At 37.1% G+C, this 21279-nt stretch overlaps 1 protein-coding gene across 1 annotated transcript in view; it reads right to left on the bottom strand.

The window, feature by feature from the left end:
• Positions 1–8948: 8948 nt before the first annotated feature.
• Positions 8949–21279, bottom strand: part of TACR3 (tachykinin receptor 3) — a 37226-nt gene continuing 24895 nt past the window's right edge. Inside the window, exons 4-5 of the mRNA XM_057379234.1 lie at positions 12149–12345; positions 8949–9264 (exon numbers count right to left, since the gene is read on the bottom strand). Of these exons, the coding sequence (XP_057235217.1) occupies positions 8949–9264; positions 12149–12345 (513 nt within the window). The remainder of the gene's footprint in view (positions 9265–12148; positions 12346–21279) is intronic.

The following is a 21279-nucleotide window of genomic DNA, read 5'->3' as shown; positions in this document are numbered from 1 at the left end:
GGGGTGTTATTAAAAAGCATTTATATTAATTACTTAAGGGCACAATACATAACTATAATCATCAGATGCCATTTGTGCTTTGAGTTTGTGTTACAGAATAATGTTTCTTTTCTTGTTGAGTATCAAAGTATTTTCTGCAATTCTCACCTTAAAGATTATGAGCAAACCACGTTATCCCCCTTCTATCTACAGAATTTGGGACAAGCCTTGTAACAAAAGAGGAGGAAGAACTGGAGACTAATGTTTCTCAGCTTTAGTGGCCGAACTCAAACACACTCTTCTAATGGAGGTCACAGCAATTCGATTTCCGGTACAGGGTACACATAATAGTCAACTACAGGAGCAGGAGAGAAAGAGTGGAATTTACGTGTATAGGCAGAAGCTGATGATGAAACTGACAGCTCTAACACTATTTAATCTGAAGAAAGACAGGCAACTCCAGATGTTTTCAAGGGGTAGAATTTCATCAGTGTCTTACACTGCAGTAGTGTGATTTTGTGAAGCATTCATCCAAGCTAAGAAGAGAGCAAAATCACTTTTAATTAATCATATCATCAAGTCTGACCCCATGCATCAATAACTTGTGATAACAAGTTACTTACATATGCTAATTTAATTTGTRTACAGAGTCCTGGATTTTTAAAAGCATCTAGCTGATGCTCAGTTGTTAAAAGTATCAGCTGCTCTCAGGATAGTTGTGCTGCTTCTTTGGAGGTTGATTGGTGTTATAATCCCAGCATAGACAACAGAATTCTGTGCCTTCCTCTTCAGTCTGATTAAATATGCCCCATGAAGAGATAGCAGATGAAGTTCCTTCTCAATTTGAGGAGAAACTATATCACATTAAAAAAATGAGAGAAAAGGCATTGTACAGACTGGGAGAAGAGCTTGAGATTCACTAACACTAATGCATCTGGAGTTGTGTGCTGACTGGGTCTGCCGGGTATCTCCAGGTGAGGTTCATGGCTCTTTGCCTCATGATTTAGTGCTCTGTAGAAGATCAGTGTGCACGCTCCTTCTTCCGTGGCCTGAGCTGTATGTTAGAATTGCTGCCTCTGGTGTTCCCTAATCCTAGTGAACATCACTCCAGAGACAATGCTTTTCAAAATTTCAAATTCATGTCTGTCAGGCAAAATACAGCTTTTTATTCTAATCTATTCTGTTCCATTTTTCTCTACCTTTAGGTTCAGGCAGGAACTGTGGACATTGCAGAGTTAACAGCCCTGWTACGTACTCTATCTCCTTAGCAAATTTAATTTAGTGTTTGACCTTAATTATTAAGAGCTTTCTCAGTGGTTGGAAAGATAGAATAATATTAGCAGAGTTTTTTCAATTAAAACTGTTCTAATATATCCAGAAATATAGGGTGCCCTGTGTAAGAAGAATTTAAATTTTTTTTCTGTTTTCAATTACCCCTAAAGCCAAGGGCTYCTGAGTGTTTTGGTRCCTGAATTCCAAGGTCCTTTGTCAYCTCCTCAGAGGCCTCAGAAGATTAAAGGCCCTTATGCAATTCTTAGTTCCCAGGCCAATTTTTTTTAGTAGAACAGRAACATGCATTTTGGGCTGAAGACCACATTACATTGATTAAGCAAATGGTGACCTAATCCCCTCAAAGCTGTAGATCAAACTTGCATGATTAACACACTTTCCTCTATCATATGAACATCTGACATGTGTGGGTTTCTGTTGAAATACCCGCCAGTGGAGGAAGGTGGGGAGATTATCAGCATTCAGCTATTTGATTGTCCCAAAGACTTATTTTGAGTTCCTGTTGGGTGTTTATTATATCACTAGAAAATCCTTATGAGGATCTGAGCTCTGTGAATGGGCCCCAGAACCACTGCTTAGAGGCAAAGGTACTTTGAGAAATCATACACTTCTTTCCTGTGGATGAATCTTGTAGATTTCTTTCAGGGTCTTTCTCCTTTCCTGGAACTTTGTATATGTGTGCATTATTAGTTATTTTTCAAAGAACTTGTGTGAAACACCCACCCTGGTTTTCATTGTGGCTTTATCGAGCTCTGTGTCAGAGCTTGCAGCWGTGCAGCCGTGCTGGGAAACCTGTACAGCACCACAGTTACTCATGGTCAGGCTTCTCTTGGGTTGAAAGAAGGAGAGGTTTCCAAAGATCTTGTTACAGCAGTAAGATGGGAGGTGGGTAGGGTGTGGGATGAGTTTTATCGTTTCCTTTTTTGAGAGCTTGGCAGATAGTTAGAATGATTATTTTTCCTTGGTACACATTAGGACAATAATTGCTTTGCAATGTGGAGGTAGCTACATATACTGTGAGTGAGGTGTGTCATTAGGGATAGAAGAAATGGTCCAGCCAAATGCCAGCATGGACAAATTTATCTGTGGTAATTTAGTTTGGTAATTTCAAGGTAAATTTTAGCCCTCRCAGAGTTCTGTGTTGGTATGTTTCTGCTATTTTTTGTACATCTGCTTGGCTGCTGGCTCCGAAGTGTCTCTACATCCTATTAGTTTTAGGGTAATTATATGTGTAGCAAGCAATAAAAAGTAGTTTTGAGCCCAGGGGCAAGCTGTTTGGCTRCTGGCTCTTTTCTCTGTTAGTACTGGTCCTGTACCCCACACACAGTAGCCTAGCTATCTGACAGTAATGGCATGACTTAATAGCCATGAGGGTGGTGTGGTGCAGGGCGTGGATGGGATGAGAAGTGAAGATCATTATGCTTCYATGATCACTTCCTTTTTGCCTTGCKGAAATTGCCAGTCCCTCTGAGAACTGCTCCAGGTGGGTCAGCTCACATGGCCTGTCCCTTCTTGGTCACGGATTTATTGAAATGTTTTTAAGGTTCCAAGCTCAACCAAATGAATGAAGGYTGTGAATGTATTAGAACACATTTCTGAATGAAAGCTTACTTTGTCTCATGTAAGGCCCTACTGAGTAGTTTCTAGTTTCAGGTCGAGGCCAAGCTCTACCTTTGATCTTGGGGGTGTTGCTGTGGCTGCCGTAAGTTCTTCAGTTCTCATACAAGATGCAGATTTTAGTACTGTGAACAGGAAAGAGCTGCTGGCTGGACTGTTCTCTGAAGTCMTTTGGTGCTGGAACCTTTCCCTGTCCTTGGTCAGCCCTCATCTGGCACAATGCCTGCAAATCTTGTGATGCTGTCCAGGAAGTTTTTTCTTGCATTCAGGAAGGAGCTTCCCTAAAGTTTTGGTGTATGTACTATCTACACACCTTATTTACTGTTACTCGCATTTGCATATGAATTTGTGGGCAATGTTGTAGAGGAGCTCTTGAGCATTTCAAGTGTTGACAGATTTGTAGGATTTAATTGGTGAATGCTTACTGATTAAATTATTAGTTGGTTGGTTTTTTAAATCTGAAGCATGTAAATCCAAGCAAGCTGGACAACATGAGTTTTCATAGCAAGTGTACTTGGGAAATACAATTCATGCAACTGTTCCTTGTGGCRTTTTTTCTGTTTGCATCACAAATATTGCAATGAAAAACTTATTGGTGTGAAACTTAGCAACGGTGATGCCAGAGGCTGTGTTACAGAGTACTCATAACAGGCATGTTTGGTATTTGTAAGATTACAAATGCTTACAAATTTCCCTTTGCTTTGGGAAATCTGATTCCAGTTGTAATACAATATGCATGTTTCAGTTTTATAGATGGGAGAGAGGTGCTTCAGTTAGCCAGTAACCGTGTCTCATGTGATATAYGAACCCATCTAAATACAATTTGTATTTAAATACCTACAGCAACTGCTCATGGACTGATCAAGAATTATCTTTGGTCTGAGCAGATAATTTTGAATTATGAACATAGAACTACTTGAATCTGCYCATGAACATGAAGGCACAAATTGAACTGAATGTGTTATTTAATACAGGGAGCTCACATGGCATTTGTAAACAGTGGTGTATCCTTAGCAGTGTCTYCTGCATCTTTTATAGCAATATGTGTAGCATAGGAGTAGCAATATACCTTAACAAACAGCCAATAGTATTTGGGACTCTAAATTTAAACTCAAATTAGCGGACTAAGTTCAGCAGACTTAAGTTTCTATTGGAAATAGGCACTTCAAAAGCCTTGAAATAAATGCAACAGGAACAAGAGTTCATCTAAATTCTGTAGTTCCTGGTGGGCAAAGCCTGAAAGGTTTTGAAATTTGTATCAGTGAAATAGGTTCTTCTTACCAGCGTGAAAGAAATTCACCAGTATTAAAGGAGAAACATCCACAACCAAAACACTGGAATGTTTTTATTTAGRTAAAAAAGTGCCAACTTCTAAAGCCTGTTTTGCTCTCCTTTTTARTATTCATTCTGTTATTTTGAAAATATGTATTGGTATTGATCAGTGACCTTCCTTGGTGATGCATTTAGTTACCAGACATAAACATGCTGCAAATTGCTCACACTGTGCAGGTCTGCCAATGCCTCCCAACCTTGGCAACGTATCTTAAGTGGACTGGAAAGACGGCTGTCAAGGGATTCCTGCCCAAGAGATTCAGGATGCAATCTACTGAATGTGTCTTGTCTAAGTGCCCTGAGCTTGCTTGGAATTCATTCTTCCTCTCAAGATCATGCTTTYGTGTGGAAGACTGTTGTAAATCCTSATGTAGTATTCTGCTGACTATGCCAATTTGTCACAATTGAGTGGTGTAGGCAGCTTAAAGAATCACWGTCAAAGGTATTGACAAAAGTAAGTTTTAACATAAATTTGTGAAAGTGCAGCAAAGTTCAGTGACAGGGTTTGCTCTATTATTTACTATGTAAATGAAGCAGACAAGGGCAAATTGGTTTAAAATCACTTTAGAATGATTWGCATGGAGACCAGGGATGTGGGTGACAAAGATGTAAAGGGTGAGGAAGTGACTCCCCGTAGAGTCACATGGTTTAGAGTGGAGCCCATTGCCAAACTTAATCTCACATGATCAACGTTTCACACTTAAAGGATTTAAGTAGCACTTAATCAATTGACTAATTCAGCATTTATAGAGATTCAATAAAATTGACTATGATTGCAGMAGTTACTTAATTATAGCTCTGAGATGTCAGTGTTTATGCTGTACTTGTTGCAGGATATTTAAATCAGTCCACCCACATGCACGCATACGAACACAAAGAATTGTGTAAAAAGGTACCTGTGAAAAAATTCCTTTGATTTCAGTCAAATACTTGTGTTGAGTGCCTTGGCTTTTCTCAGTGGGTGAGGGTTGCGGCTCAAGGAGTGATACGTTATCAACCTATGCCTTGTCATCAGCTTTCCCACAAACATGAGAGTTTGCAAGCTCCAAGAGCCATCCCGCTCAAAGGGAGATTCTAGCACATCCCACTGAACTCTAGGGACGCTCAAAGGGCCTCACTCAGGACCCCTATTTACAGGGTAGCAAGGTTTAATCTGCAAAATTTCCCTCCTCAGACCAGTAATCACTGGAGTTTCCAAAACAATTAGAAATAGTTTCCAATAAAATTTCAAATTGTTTGCAAAACTCCAGCTACAATGGTATCATTCCCCTTGAGCTATGGTTCAGGTAGGGAAAGTCCCAGGCTCTAAATGGGCGACTGGCTGTGCTCTTGTCCTTCATCTCAGGGATGAAGCTTAATCATGCAAGAGTTCCTAAATGGTCAAGGGAAGCTTGTCAAYCCAACTCATCACACAAAAGCCAAGGCTCAGTAGGAATTCCTGAGGTCACAGAGTGGTTCCAAGGAGGAGTGTGGGGAGGCGAATGCACCACCACAAGTATTTGAGACAAGAAATGAGGGGGAGAGGTATTTTTTAAGTAGGCATGTTTAGCTTTTTTGATGGTGGGTTTTTTTTGGTTTTTTTTTTTTTTTTTTTTTTTTGCAAGTTCAGCCAATGTCACAGGAAGGACAGAGTAATCTGATGCGGAACATTCTGTTTCTGGCAATGTGAAAGTTAAACCTCCACCAAGGGAATCTCCTTGCAAAATGGCTGTTCGGGGAGGAATGCAATCTCATCATCACATACATGTTTTAGAGACTTAGTCCAGTAGGAGCCTGGGCTGAAGTACTAGAAACTCATACTGAGAAGGGCTAACATGTTTTAGAAGATTTTCAAGATTAGGAGATCTTTCCTGATGCTGTTTAACTGTAGCTGTTTTGAATTATTGTTGTGCCTTTCTCAGTAAGACCAGAACTCCGTTGTCTGTTTTCCTTAACTCACCCCTTGCCAAATTAAAAAATGTGAATTGAAGGTTGCAGACACGAGACTGCCACAGTGCTGCACCAGCAATTACACGGAAGCACATGCTCTGCTTGCGGGCTACTACTTTGAACAGTCTTATTGACACAAACTGAGGATGACCTGTTTTTTTCCCCTCTACACACAGTGGGGGGTGTCAGGAGGCTATAAGGGATGTTATAATGACCAGGACACTTGCTGAAAATGTTTGTTGCAAAACAGTAATTCATATGGAAGCTGCTGTGAGTCACAGCATTTGCTGTGCTGCTTGTTTGACTCTGTAACCCTGCATGTTCTTGGGGGCTGAGACACAGAGATTGATTTGCACCATATGTTACTGTAATGTTTTGTTGAAGCAATGCTGTGATTCCAGGCACAGATTTCTTTATCTGTTATTATAGAGGAATATCCTGTAACTTCAGAGGAGAACTACAGGAATAGCGAGGGTGTTTTTGACATGTCTAGCCCACTATAATGTAACAAAATTATCAATGGATTAGTTGTACAGGAGGTCATATCATRAAACAAAGTGAAATTGTTTCACTAGTGGTATGAGTGAGAGGAAGCCACCATTGGTTTCTTGATATTTGTCAATGAAGAATCATAAAAGTTACATTAAGATGTTTTATACATTTATGATGTATTTTTCTGTACAACATTTTAAAATGTATGCATTTGAAAACAATAAAATTGCCAACACTGATTTTGTTATAGCCATCATTAGAAAAGACAATTTATTTAACAAGTATACATTTTCTCTATGTGTGTTTCTCAGAAGTTTTACGTGAGCAGACAGAGGACTTCACAACATGYGTTTGTAGTGTATCACCATCAGGTTAATATACTTAGGGTCTTTTTTTGTTTGTATGTGGCTATCCTGGATCTTCTCAACTCAAAATCTGTGAAGATTTTTAARTTCTTAAAACAGAATATTTCAGGGGAAAAGATTTAGAAGTATTTTATAGATGTTRCATGATATTTGCTGGATTACTACACGCTTAAAAAAATGTGGAAAAGTGAGAGTACAGCAATGATATCATGAAAAATAGCTGTTTTTTTTAGAGAACCAGACTGTTGAAAAGCATGGACTGACAATTGAAAGGAAAGTCATTAATGAATGGACCTCTTTTGCTTCAGTGGATTTAAGATCAGGCCACAGATAGGAAAAGAGTGAGTTGGGAATTGTGATGCATTGTTATAAGAGTGCAATACTTTRTGACCAAGTTCTTTAGTTATTTCACACATGGAGAATTTAATCTATCAGGTTTATGTGTCTGAGGATATTTTACCTTATGCAGGATTTTGATTTAGTAAGTGATACCACAGTGCACTGAAATCACTATACAAGTTACACTTAACAGGACATAACAATTGACTATATACATGAACCACAATACAAACATGATTCTATTTTTACTAGTCTTGTATCATATGCTCTCTGTCACAATGCTGATCATTCCCAGTCCCTGGGAAGAAATGTGGGCTAAAGCCAGCTCAAGCCTTTCTCTCTTCAAACTTCTCTTTATCARTTGCTCAGCTTTGGTACTGGGTTGGGTTCAGCCAGATATACACTGCCCCGTGCTGGTTTGGCTAACTCAGGAAGACATTCACACTCTTTTGCTTCTGTTTTTATTAACTGTTTGACAACAAACATTCATGCAACTGACACAGTTACATAACTAAAACAAAGGCTGCTCTYGGGTCCCTTTTTTATTACATTCACCTTTCTCTGCAATAATGATGGTCAGTGGATTTTTCTGATTTCAGTGGGAGCATGTCTGTGTAAGAATGCCTAGCATATTTTCAGATGCAGCCACAGGAGTATTTTAACATGCATCATGCTATGGAAAAATTGTGAAGAGCCCAAATATTTTTTTCCGGTGGAAACTTTTCATTGTGGATCTTGTTAACTTTATCTTGTGCAGAGGAGAGTCCATTGCCACAGTGGTATTTTTTTTTAATATGGGAATCTCCAGTTTAAAATCTTTTGACCTTTCTAAAGTCAATCAGAAAGATTCTGTTAAGATCACTGGAGACAGACCTTACCCTCAGTACTAAGATACAAAGCTATGAGACATTCATCAAAGTAACATWTTCTCCTGGAAGTACAAATCCCATTAAACTCCAGTGTTTCCTAATATGCAAACTTTGGTAGAATTTAACTTAGTCTCTTGTTCATGTTCTCCTTTTCTCTTACATATTTGCAAAATTGTACTGTTGCAGACAGAGCTGAACTGCATTCACGTGAACTTAATATCATCTSTTTGTCTGGGAATGGGGCTAAATTGTAAAACAGCTTAATAGACTTAGGGCTCATTAGGTGTTCATTATAAATGCATTTTTATAATCAAATCTTATGTAATTTTGTTACTGTGGAATTAATACACTCATAATGGAAAACATTGTACATTTCTGCTTCAATAAGTAGAGAAGCCTGTTACATTTCAGTAAGTCAAACGTAAATGCCAGATACAGACTGATACATAAATGTCAGATACAACTGAAACAAAGATTGTTATGCCATTGGTTCATTTTGGATAGTCCCTACAAACGTTGTGTATAAGGTGCAACTGTGCTTTTAGACTGAGGCATACATTGGCATTCAAATTCGTCTTTCTCTCCAAAACAAAAAAAAAAGTAAGAGATTCCCAAAAGTCTCACAATATTTAGAGCTAGGATTGTCAGTGGAGTCTGCTTTGCTTTGCTGTGGTGTGAATATCAAGTCCCAAAGTAGGGGAGAACATATTCCAGTGTATGTCGCAACGCAAGATGTTTAGGAGTAAACATCTGCTGATGTGTGCAGTGAGCTGATGAGACTTGAGGCCGTGGAGACAGTCTTGGGATTTCTCTGTGAGCAACCATTGAAGTTCAGGTCCCTTGGAGCTGCCCTTTTCTTGTGGCTGGCATGCATGCTGTCTCCATCATTGGTATCAAGCACCACAGTCATGCTGGAGTCCATCCTGGACACAGCATAGAGGCTGCTTTGCCGTGTGGGGTGAAACCTTGCTGCCTTTAGCTCCAGCTCGTCATAGCTGGACACCTCAATGAAGGGGCACCAGCGGAAAGCTCGCTTGAAGCCAGCTCGGAACCTGGGATGAAAGAAGCGTGGTGAAACCCTGTGCTTATGACAGCCATCCCCAGGCCTTCATGTGAAGACACACTCGGTGCTGGCGGGACACTGACTTGGCCAGGTATCCTCCCCCTAGGCCTGGGTGTGCTGAAGTCASRGGGGGTTTCCTTGACTAAAGWSTGAGTWGGGTATAAAAGATAGTAGTAACAACTCACAGCAGTTCCTGATTTTCTTACATGCTTTCCCTGCATTTTAGCAGCAGTATTTTCCYTATAATGCATTTCCTGTCCTTTGCCTGTGCCTAAGTAAACAAACACCMACTTGGATAGAACTGTCTTCAGAGAAATTGTTTTGATTTGACCTCTAATGAAATCTGCAYCTGTATTTTCATGTTCTTTCAGGAAGAAACTGTGTAACATTCTTTTCCCTAAAATACCATTCCAGTTTCTAAATGTTAATATTCCTTCTGTGTTTCTAACAGCAATGCTTATAGAGGAATGATTTAATGATAATAATTGTTTGTGTGAAATATTAGGAAAATAATTTTTAATAGTTAAAGAGGATCCTAGAAAGTTGAAATCGGAATGTGAGCAATATACAAACAGGCACTTTGAGGCTTTGGAGCATCAGTGTTTGCAATACTCATACAGAATTATTTTATTTCAGTTCAGAGGCAGGGATTTACCACAAAGACTGTTGTTATGTTTTGTGCGTATGCATTTCTAGGATAAAAGTTCAAGTTATTAGAAAAGCAATTCCCTGGTWATCTGTGTATAACTGGAAAGAAGGTCACCTAGACCTAAGGCTTATCTGASTTTCTCACTTGTCTCACTTCTCTTGCTTTGTTTCAACAATCAGCTCTGTTGTTTACCCTGTATGTAAGTTTTTTTGAGCAATGGCTCAACTACCACAGTAATGACTGCACATAAYAATTCTGGTAAAGTTTTCAGTTAAAGTTAAGTGATCTCACTGAAGTGACTTTTTCTTCCTCAAATTTTAAAGTTTGCCATGGAGTTCTCACATGGTGACAATAAAGCAAGTAGGTTGCTGTTCAGCRTTCCTCTGCTTACATGCAGTCTATATTTTGGAAAAATACTGAAAGAAGCTCTGATGGAAATGGATTTAGTGATGGGAACTGTAAAACCAAATGATCTTTAAGCTGTATTACTTTTCTTGGCACCTTCCATTCTCTTTCTAATTCAGGGCATGGGTTTTTTTGCTGTCTTTATCTGGTGCATAATACTCTAATTAGCCTGGAAGATGAGGCTGGGGATAGGTGTTCTAACTCTATTTGATACTAGATCCAGCAGAGGCGTGAATCGATCTGACTCCCAGCAACAAGCTCTATTTTCCTACGTAATGAAAAGGAAGAGGCATCCTGGCATCTTGATTTCAATATAGAACTTAATTATAAGAAACCTGTCATCAGTATTTGATTCTTGCATCAAATTCTGAACATGACCTTTAGAGTGTCTCAAAATTATTACTTTTTCTTTGGCTGTGTWCTTTAATCCAGATATTTAATTTTGCAGTGTGCAAGTGTCAGCATGAGCCACAACAGACATATTATTGTTTTATGAATAAATTCTTTTGTAACCGTGCCATAAAAAGTTTTTGAAGGAAATAATATTGCTTTAAAAGTTTTATGGTAGTAATTGAAAAATGAGGCCTCACTCTTCCTTGCCTTTGATTTTGCAGACACCGGGCACTTCCTGAAATCTKGTTTCTGTTGAAATTAATGCAAAATTTGCCACTTGAGTTACAGTTTTGTTCTGGCATGCTAACACAACCTCATCTTTAAACAGTTGTAAATGATAACAAGAGGCAGAAGGCTGTATGAATTCAGTTGTTTCCTGGTCTTTTGAAAAAATCATGAATATTAATTGTCATAAGTTATGCTTATCAAGGAGGAAGACTTCAGKGTTTTTACACCTATGAAAACTTAGGATTTGTTTGCTTCAATTTTGATTAGACTCCTTTTGTCAGGTAATGCAAGATCTTTAGTGGAGGTTGAGAAATACTTTGCAAAATTGGTATAAAGTTTAACAGTAATTAAACTTGACACTGGCTGATAGGTCAAAAGAGATTTGAAATAGTATTTAAAATTATTCAATACTGATTCATACTGACTGATTTTGTGAAGTGATTAATTGCTCCTGGTGATCGTGATCCAATAATGCTAGGAGAAATACTGGAGAATAGCATGGCCAGGATAATGTTTGTTTAGATCCTGGTCCAATAAGCTTGAGTCCATTCTGTAATGCAGTAATCTTAGACTAGCAAGTACCTGTAAAATCTCACCAAACTCAATAGGTTTGAAATTCAGAGTATAATGTGTTGCAATCAAACAATACTTAGTAATTGTAATTACTAAATGTAATTTAGTATTGAGTAATGAGAATATAAATATTTGCATAATATTTATTAGCCTGTTGCAGATCTCAGAGCACAGTAAAAAGCTAATGGTGAAGTATACAAAACACAGTAAATCACATTTTATATTACATCCCTCCAGCAAAACAAAATTGGGGCTACAATTAATGAACATATGGCTTGCACTTTGTATCACTAACGGCCATCTTCTTTATTTTAATTTTTTGCAAGCCAAAAACCATTAAACTGTTGTMGATTTTTAAATTTCACAGGTGGACATGGGAAGGACTGGTTTCTGAAAGCTGAATCTGCTCTGAAATTTTAAGTAGACCAAACTATTTACTGGAACTCTACCTTCGAGGTTTTGGGATTCTTTCAAGTACAAACCTAGAGGAAGGAAGTTTTTTGCATTTTGTTTTCTTTCCCTCTAACTGAAAACTATTTAAGTGAAAATTCTATGTATTTTATTCAATTTAAACCATTTGTATTCTTGTTGAAGTTATGTACCTTGTTTCATAACCAGCTCTTACCTCTTATTAAGGCAGCAGTAGATAATGGGATTGTACATGGTAGAGCTCATGGCAAGCCAAAAGCTGGCTAAGTAGATTTGCTGAATGTATTTCCACCGATTTAATTGTTGATAGATCCCAGTAACTATAAAGTAAATGTGGTAGGGCAGCCAGCAGATGGCAAATGTCAGCACAACCACAATCATCATTTTTACCACCTGAAAGAAAGAAGTAATAATGATATTTAGCCTTTTTTTATTTAGCCTAGCATTTCAACATCCATTAATAATTTTCTTGTGGTTAATTTTTAAAGTTAGCCAAAGGAAAGATGAATATGCTTTTATATAGTTTTTCCTTTTAATCTGACTTTTTTTCTTGACTGAAAAGCCTCCTTTTCCTAAGAAAAACAGGATGAAAATCTTCCCTAACTTTWTTTGTATTGATTTTTTCCAAGTAATGTATTTGCTTACTTACATTTGACTATCTAAAATATTACTTTTTGTCTGTTCATCTGATCGTGACATAAAGTTACAGGGTGTTTTATTTCGACACCTCATTTTGGCTTTTATTGACCTTGGTCAATATTTTTATTGTGGTCTGAAAGTCTATTTCTAGTCCCCAGTTATTAGATGTGATTTGAATAACACTAGGCTGTAGGAAATGACCAACTGCAGCATCCTGAGTAATTTCAGAGCCTAACAATTCCCTGGGCTAGTGACGCTTATTTGTTGTTTTCTGCAGGCATCACAACATCTTTTAGCTACCATAGTTTCCAATAAGGACAAATGAAGARGAGCTCTGCTTTGTGCTACAAACACATGAAGAAAACTTTCAAGTCATGTAAAATTTTCACTCCTTTGTTTCTCTTTTCAGCTGTGTCAAATGCGGGTCCAGCTACCATTTTTAGCACAATATGTCACATGTTTACATCACAGGTTTTCTTTTTGTAACTGAAATGAAACTAGACATGACAAATCTATAGTGGGAAGTCTCTTGTTCATTTGTACTTGTGAATACTGAGGAATAGCAGGGATCACTATGAACAGTTCCTTTATTTTCTCTGTATAAGGTGCCATTTCATACTGTTACTAGTTTTACTGGGGAAAAAAACAAAGAACTGAAATTTGCCATACTTACACGCCTTTGGTTAATATTTTTATAAAATTCCAACTAACATAATTAAATAATTTTASATATAAATGTTATTATGTCCTCCTTATCTCATATTACATCTTCCTATGGGAAACATAAAGCAATTTTTCATTTAATATCTGCCACAAGTTAACAATCTTTCCTTCTGGATGGGACTAATGTCCAAGATTTTGCTTATGAGAATACTTACTGCTGATATATATGCATTGAACATTACTTAAAGGGGAAAAAAGGGGCATCTGGCCACATGTACAACACCATTAATATTTGGCTTTTCTAAAGCACTTTTCATCAGTTAACTATAAATCGTCCTGTGATCAGGACTATCTGTGTTATTATAAAGGAAGGCAACACCCTAAAACTTAATGTCACTTTCACCTTTCACATGTACATCTGTGTGTCTATGCTAGACAAATATAGAAGTTTATGGGACTATATATATGATTTTTGGGGGGTGGGAGGGAAGGGATTTTTATTGGTTATTATTTTATATGGATGGACATTTCCAGACTAAACTCTATATGCAAAGTGATGCCATAAAAATATGTTGTCAAATCAAAATCATTAAATGGCATTTCTGTTTCACTGCTTTCAACTTCACTTCCACAATTCTTCTGCTGGGGACTTAGACCTTTGCCTTGCACACAKTGTATAGATAGAAGACTTAACTCCATGGTTTTACCATGATACTTAAGCTCTCTGTCCATTGATTTGCAGGTGCACTTTGCTTGTTGCTAGGTTTTTATAGATCTGCCAGGAATGATAAGTGTTACCTCAGCACTGTTCAGGACTTCTGTAATTTCAGAACACTTGAAAGTCTAATTACTTACCTTGAGATTTAATTTGTGAGTCTTGCAGTACCAGCTGTGCATGTGAAATTGTTCTTAGAATTATTCGTTATTGGAATATCATAGGTACTAAATGGAAGGATTTTTGGCTCCAAATTTTCAAAATGTAGACWGGCAAATCTGTATTTAGACTGTACATTTCATCTGTGCAGTTCTTGAGAACCAAGCCAGCAGAGCTCCCCAGCAACTAATGTAGCTTGATCTGGTTGAACACTGTCACTCATGCCCCAGAGTTGCTAGAAATCACAGAAAGAGTCCAGGTTGCCAGTTTGGCATATTCAATTGTGTTAACAACATTTTCTAAAAGAAAGCTGTTTGTCTTTCTTCTAACATCCAAATTCTTGTTGTCTAGTTTTCTGTGTTACATTGAAGGGCAATGCAAGCAGTGCTTCAAGAGTCTACTTGAAGGTCTCCTAAAGCAAATAAATCCTCACAAGCTGTACAAAAAATAGCTTTTTTCCTTCCAGCTACTGAAGGAATTAACCCTGAAGGAATGACGCTTTGGTTTAGATTACTATTAAATATAATATTTCAGGTTTTCTTCAAGGGACCAGAAATTCCAAAATAACTTTCATCCTGCAAAGAAAATCCACATTTTTTCTTSTCACAATTTCAGGCAATTTTAATTCTGAATGTTTTAAAATTTTTAAGTTTTGAAATTAAAAATGCCAGATGACCCTCAGGGAATTGCATCTTTTTCTGCAAGTTTACTGTTTCGTTAAAACAAAGTACTCATCTTTTAAAACAGTGAGATTTGCATAAGGTTTTCTTGTTGCTCTTTCTGTCTGGAAATCCATGGTTAAATATTAAATCATCATCATCCTAAAAGCAGAAATTTCTGAAGTGAATAGTTGAACTAGACAACAAGCTAAAGATGATTTTAGATGGCCATTATTGTTTAATTTAATTTGTGAAGTAACACGTCAGTTAAATGACACACAGTGAAGCACATTACATTCTTAATCATTCAGGTTGGCAGCTGTTTTTCATAAATACAAAAAATTATTTTAAATGTACAGTGTTATTTTTCTCTCAGGTAGGGCTGTATCAGTCTGCATCCCACTGATGTGAATGATAATATTCTGATAAATGTGTGTCTAGGGGCAGGCATAAAATGGGGTTTCCTTAGTAATGTGTAAAATGTCTTTTCCTGGAACAAAAAAAGTTCACTTTTTTCCTGGAAAAAGGGACATGTAAGAAAAAAGTCAAGATTAAGTTGTCATGTTGAGTATTTATATAGTACAATGCACTCAACGACATATTTCCTAGAAGGTAAGTGAAATGTTGCAAGTCTGCGTGGTGTAAAATTGTTGGAAACACAAGGCAATTAGGTTTAAAATTGAAGTCAAATGCAGAAGTCGTGGGAGGAATCAAAAAGCTGTCATCTGTTCTCATTTCATCATCTAAGAATGACTGTTTGTTGCTGAAATGGAGGGGAAAAAAGAATCAGAGGAAAAGGAKGGAGATTATTCACTATTTCCTATTCTCTTTCATAGAGAGGCGCACACACTGTGCAAGGGCATACCTTGTGGTTTGTGGCTGCACTTCCTGTCCATAATGCTGTTCTTTCCAGTATAAAGTTTCATTTCTTGATTAAATCAATAATTATGAAGAGAAAGTAACGTCAAGGTCTAGAAACCCAGCGCACCTTGAGTTTACTTGGAATTAATCCTGWTGAACAAGTGCCCATAACCAACAGGGAAAATAATTTAAACATGCCTAGTATAAATTTACCACAAAAACCTGATTGTCTTTTCCCAGTACACTGTGATGTTTCAYTAAATAAACTCCAGTGACACTTGACAGGTTCAACTGCAGAGTATAAAAGACAGCTTCAGTGTTGGGGTTATTTTTTTACTGGTTAAACCTGTGACTGGAAAAAAAATCTTTTTAATAGGCCTTTTCTGTTTCACTTTTTTGAGATATTACCATTTTTCAGTTGCTTTACCTGTTCTGTGTTGCATAGAATTCATTAGTAAGGGTTTGCTGTTGTGCATTAGGAAACAAAAGCAAGAAAATTACTGAATTCAGTTACAGAGCTTAAAGTTTAGCTCTATTCTGCCACCATTTCACCATGGAGCTTTCCAAAATGTGAATTGCAGTGAAAATTACTAATCTTTATCCCAGTGGCACCATTTTCCCTGGGGTTCTGTTCAATCTCCCTTTGTATATTGTGGACAGCATGGCTGAAGGAAAGAGGGTTTTTTCCTGTTCTGGGCAATACTTTTGTTAAAATGAATTGTACTGAGTCAGTTGGGCAACTTTTATGCAAGTCTCAAAGCTAGATTTGTAATTTGGAAAATCAAAGTGTTTATTTTTTATGTTGATTTTCATCAGCATGTTATGCTGATGTCGATGCACCGCTGCCTATGTCTAAGAAAAACTACGCCTAGAAAAGATTGTGCTTTGTGATCTTGTCCATTCTTTTAAATCCTGTCTGTCCAAGTAAGAAGCATTCTTCCATTAATGAATGTAATGAAAAAAAAGTGTTTAAAAGAGCAAAACAGATCTAAGTTCATTGGAATTGGAGTTTGCAGGTTTGTCTTTGCTGTGACACATTTGAAACAGTAAAAGTGAAAAGGAACTAACAGATTCTGCTACACTCAGAAAACCAGCAAGTACATTYTTTTCCCATTCTGTTTTTATCTTGCATGAAGAATAGCTAGAAAAATAGTCTGATTTACATATAGCATTGAGAGCAGCTCTTGAAAGATTAGGAATAAAACACAGTTTTCTGAGAGACCCAGTTGCTGCTGGGGGAATATAGCAATTCACATTGCAGGGTCTTGATTTGCCTGCAATACCTAAGACTTGAACCTTGCAATCATTTCCTTTTCAATCTTCAGCTCCTTATTATCTTTCTAAGTCATCTTTAATACTGCTGCTTCTAAAAGTTCAGGAATTTGGCTTTTGATCTCATTTGCATTTCTATCACACAGAATAACTTCATTATTTTCAGAACTTTTACTCCTGGCTGTTATGCAGATACAAATGAAGAGCAAATGATTTAAGAACCCATGGAGTGTAAGAATGTCTTTGTTCACCTTCTCCTGAATGTTATTTATTCATGAATACAACTTAAACACAGTTCACAGATAATCCCTGGGTTTGCTCTGTGCTCTTTTGGGAGAAGTAAAATGCCACACTAACATTTCAAAAGTCTTTCTCCCAACATGTCAGAAAGCAGCCAGTAAAACCCMTTCCCAGTCCGGGCAACATACATAGCACGTAGGCATGAAGCACTAGAGAGAAAAGAACACCAATATGCCTTTGCTTCTCCCCAGTGCTTATTTGGAGTAAACTGTCCCTCTTTTTCAAGAAAATTAGAATTCAAAGGTAACTCTCCTGKCAAGGTACAGTGGTAGGAATGACTTCTAAGATACCAAGTGCTTTGACAAGCTCAGGGATTGTCTGTATTCTTTCAGCTCTTAGAAAAGGATAGATCCTTAGTAGATGAAGGAGATGCACATTTAGGAGGAGAAAGTATGGAAAGAAGAAAGCTTGGAAATCTTTCAGCCAGGTAAGGTACTTGCCAATTTTAGTACTCCAGATAATTTTGTTCTTCTGACTTATGCTTTCCATTTGGTTTTCTCAGTTGCTTGGAAGAAGGAAACTGTTTTTCATTTCAATTTGCATAATCCCTTATTGCAAACAGAACTGATAATAATTTACTTCGTTATTTAAGCTCTAAAGTTCAAAAATATGTTCTCTTCTAGTATGAAGTAGCTTTTAATTAGATTTCTGTCTTACAAATGCTTAAATGTGGGGTTCCCCTCGAAATAAAACATTTTTTGAGTGGTCTTAGCTACTGCCATTTTTAAATGATGTCTCCCCAAAGTTGTATAGAACACAGGTTTGACAGTGACTTTGAGATTCTCTCAACGTGTCAAGAAATTATCTGTTCCATTGAAAAAAAAAAAAAAGGGGTAAATATTTTGCTCAGAGTTTTATTTTCCTTGAGATTACATGATTTTACAAGCATCTGATAGGGGGCAAGGAGGAAAATTTTCCACAAGTTTAATGTTACTTCATCTAAAAAGAGATGTCTCAGTTTCTCATAGGAGATTGTTTGATGTTAGGCAATATGCTAACATCCGCTGCATAAGCTAAGAGGTTTTTTTCTGTAAGCTGGACAGCAAGTAAAGGTAGACAGTCCYGTACCATTGCCTTGATCTTTAGCATTGAGTAGGACAAGAAGTTTGTGTTCTTTATAAAACTACTCTGAGTGGCTATTGTGGGATTGGTGTTATTTGGCATGATTGCCAACCTGAGATCTAGTTCTAGGGAAAAAAACTGTAAAAGCTGATCTACTGCTTTTGTACTTAAGATTCATACCACCACTTATTTTACAATAATTTCTTCCTTACTTGGAATGAATGATGGGGYATAATCCACCTCCATGCCTCCAACCAAATATGAGATTTAGTGTGGGGGAAACAAAATCATCGTATATTCTTTTGTTTTCCCAATAGGGGTTGTTAATTCTGAAGTCCACTTTCTGAAAGTGTTCTGAAACCTTTAATCCACATTGAAGGCTCTCCCAAACCTTGCCACTGTTTAAATGAATTTTCCCTATAACACTTCTGAAGGAATGGCACAAGTGAATGTTCTCTCTTGGAAACTAGATCATAWATATTGGACACTGCAGTAAACAACCAAGGCTGTGACGAATTATGCCAATGAATTATGCAAATCTTGCATACCATCCTACCTGTGGGTTACTTTGTATGGACTCCTTATAATAACAATTATATGAACCTAAAATGAGATAGGTACCTTAAGTTGTCTTCAAAATAGGAASRTAGGCTCTTACTTCATATGGAMAGACTRCTTTTTGRATTGTTTTATTTCCAGCTTATTCAYCTAGGTTAATTAAATAAGTGATTTATATAATTAGAAGCCATTTGAAYGYTTRCCACAGTTCTCTATRATTTYGCCACAAGAACATCATYRGAAGGAATGCAGAATATTTACTACRTAGTTTGAAAAACCTCTTTCTTCACTTTTCTGTTGATAAGAAAAGAACTATGAATTATCCCTGGACTGTAATTGCTTAAACTGCATGGCAAAATTCAGTTAGGAAAAAAGCACAATTAAGGCTATCTTTTTTATTGCCATCGTAATTATGCATTTGCAATGGTATTAGCATCTTCCCTTTCAAAGGTTGAAGAAAAAGTGTTTATTATCACCTAAGAAAAAAGAAAAAGGCAAAAAATTTTTATATTGTCCCTCAGTCTATTTTCATTTAAATTTGCTTCAAAGGAAACTGTTCATGTCAGTGATGTTGAATTTTATATTTTGCATTTGATGCACCTAGTTTATTTTTGTCWTTATGCAAATAATTGTACAAAGTTGTGAATTTATTAGAACATTTATTAGACTTYTAACTCACATATAGAATATTTTTGAAATATTTGGTCAATAAAAAGTGGTCAGTTATTGATGAAAAGTATCAGGAGTATCATTCTCCTGAGAGCATCTACTCTTATACAGAGAAGCATTGCTTCAAGTGTGAAAGTATCCACATGACTTGGCCATAATGGTCAACATATTGGTCATTATTGCACTGGTTTGATACTCCTGTGATATCCCAGTGCTGTGGAACAAGGTATAAGCTGACCCATGCCAGGGTGGCTGGAAAGGTTTCCTAGGAAACCTGCTCTAAAACCTGGAGGAATAAAAAAAACTACTTTTATCCACCCCAGAAAATGAGTAATGAAATAAAGGTGCTTTGAATGGGTTACTTGCAATGTTGCACTATGGAAACTTCTAAAGAATTAAAGGCTTGACTTAAAGGATTATGTTTGTTAGGTGACGGCATTAATAGACTTAACATAGACACCCCCCCTCTGTGTAGACTTCTGCTTCAACTCAGGAAAAAAACTGTGTTGAGGTTATGGCGTTTTTTTTTTGTTTTTTTTTTTACATGAAGAGCAACCTGYAATGAATGAGAAAGTGTGGAAGTGCAATACTGGAACTGCATTTCTATTCTGCTGAATATAGAGATCTTGGCTCTGCAGTCCTCAAAAATGACTGATCTGCATCAGATTTCCTGGGCTTTTCACCACACAGATGCTTGGCACTACTCCAGAAAGCTCAACAGACTGAAAACTCATGCTAAAAGTAATTTGTTCATGATTTCCTTACAGGGACTTGATGAGGAAGGGGCTTTTTATGCACTTTCTCTTATGTGTGTGTATATGTTTACACACTCATGCACACACAGGACTATTCAGGTGGTCATAATTTTGGATATGTAATGGGATAATTTTGACTGCAGATTAGATGAGATAACAAAAGACCTTTTGCAATTTCCAAGGTTTGTTTATATGCTGGTGAAAAAATTTGCATACAACCTAAAGAACACACTTKGTCCTGAATGTGGGATTTTAAGGTTACCTTTCTGGAGGATCATGTCCCAAACTTGAACTTGGGGAGAATTGCACAAAGAAAATGAAGTCTGTCTTAAAAAGACCAACTSCATAGTTTGAAATGGGGATGATATAATCTCCATCCTGAAAATCTGAATGTTGAAAAAGAGACAGTTGGTTTTCATTTGCCCTTCTTGTAGGTATCTTGGTTTTATTATTAAAGAACATGTATAGTTGAGTTTGAAAGCACACTCAGCTCACTGACATTGGAATGAAGCATTGTTGAAATTTTTAGTCTGTTAACCTAGTGTTACTTCCATTTTTAAAAGTATTGGGCATTAATAAGCAGAAATTTTTGCCCTAGGACTGTGCCTAGACTCAATAGTTTACATAAATTTACTGCCACAAAATCAGAAATACAAAAATTTTGAGGATAAATATCATAGAGATTGTAACAATTCTGAATTTAATCACTGGCCATGCGGAGCCAAATCTGCTCCTGACATGGAGATATTGCCAKCTGTTCTATAAAAAAAATTTAACCAGAAAACGTCCATCAGTTTGTCAGTAAATACTTGAACTGACATGGTTTATGCACAGTATAAAGCCACTTTTAGTATTCACTCTGCTTTTACTTCCCTATGGTTGCTGCTTGAAGCATGGATGATGGGTRTGGAATGATGTGTTTGTTCACAGTTCATAGCTGAGTTTTAGGAGCCTGAGACAATGAATGGAAGCTGGCACTACTGCTGGGTGTTCTGTAGCTATTTAGAGATGGAGA

Source organism: Malurus melanocephalus, unplaced genomic scaffold (genome assembly GCF_030028575.1).
Source record: "Malurus melanocephalus ecotype Western Australia unplaced genomic scaffold, MMel_1.1 scaffold_394, whole genome shotgun sequence".
NCBI lineage: Eukaryota > Metazoa > Chordata > Aves > Passeriformes > Maluridae > Malurus > Malurus melanocephalus.
This window is presented reverse-complemented; position numbering and strand designations above follow the sequence as displayed.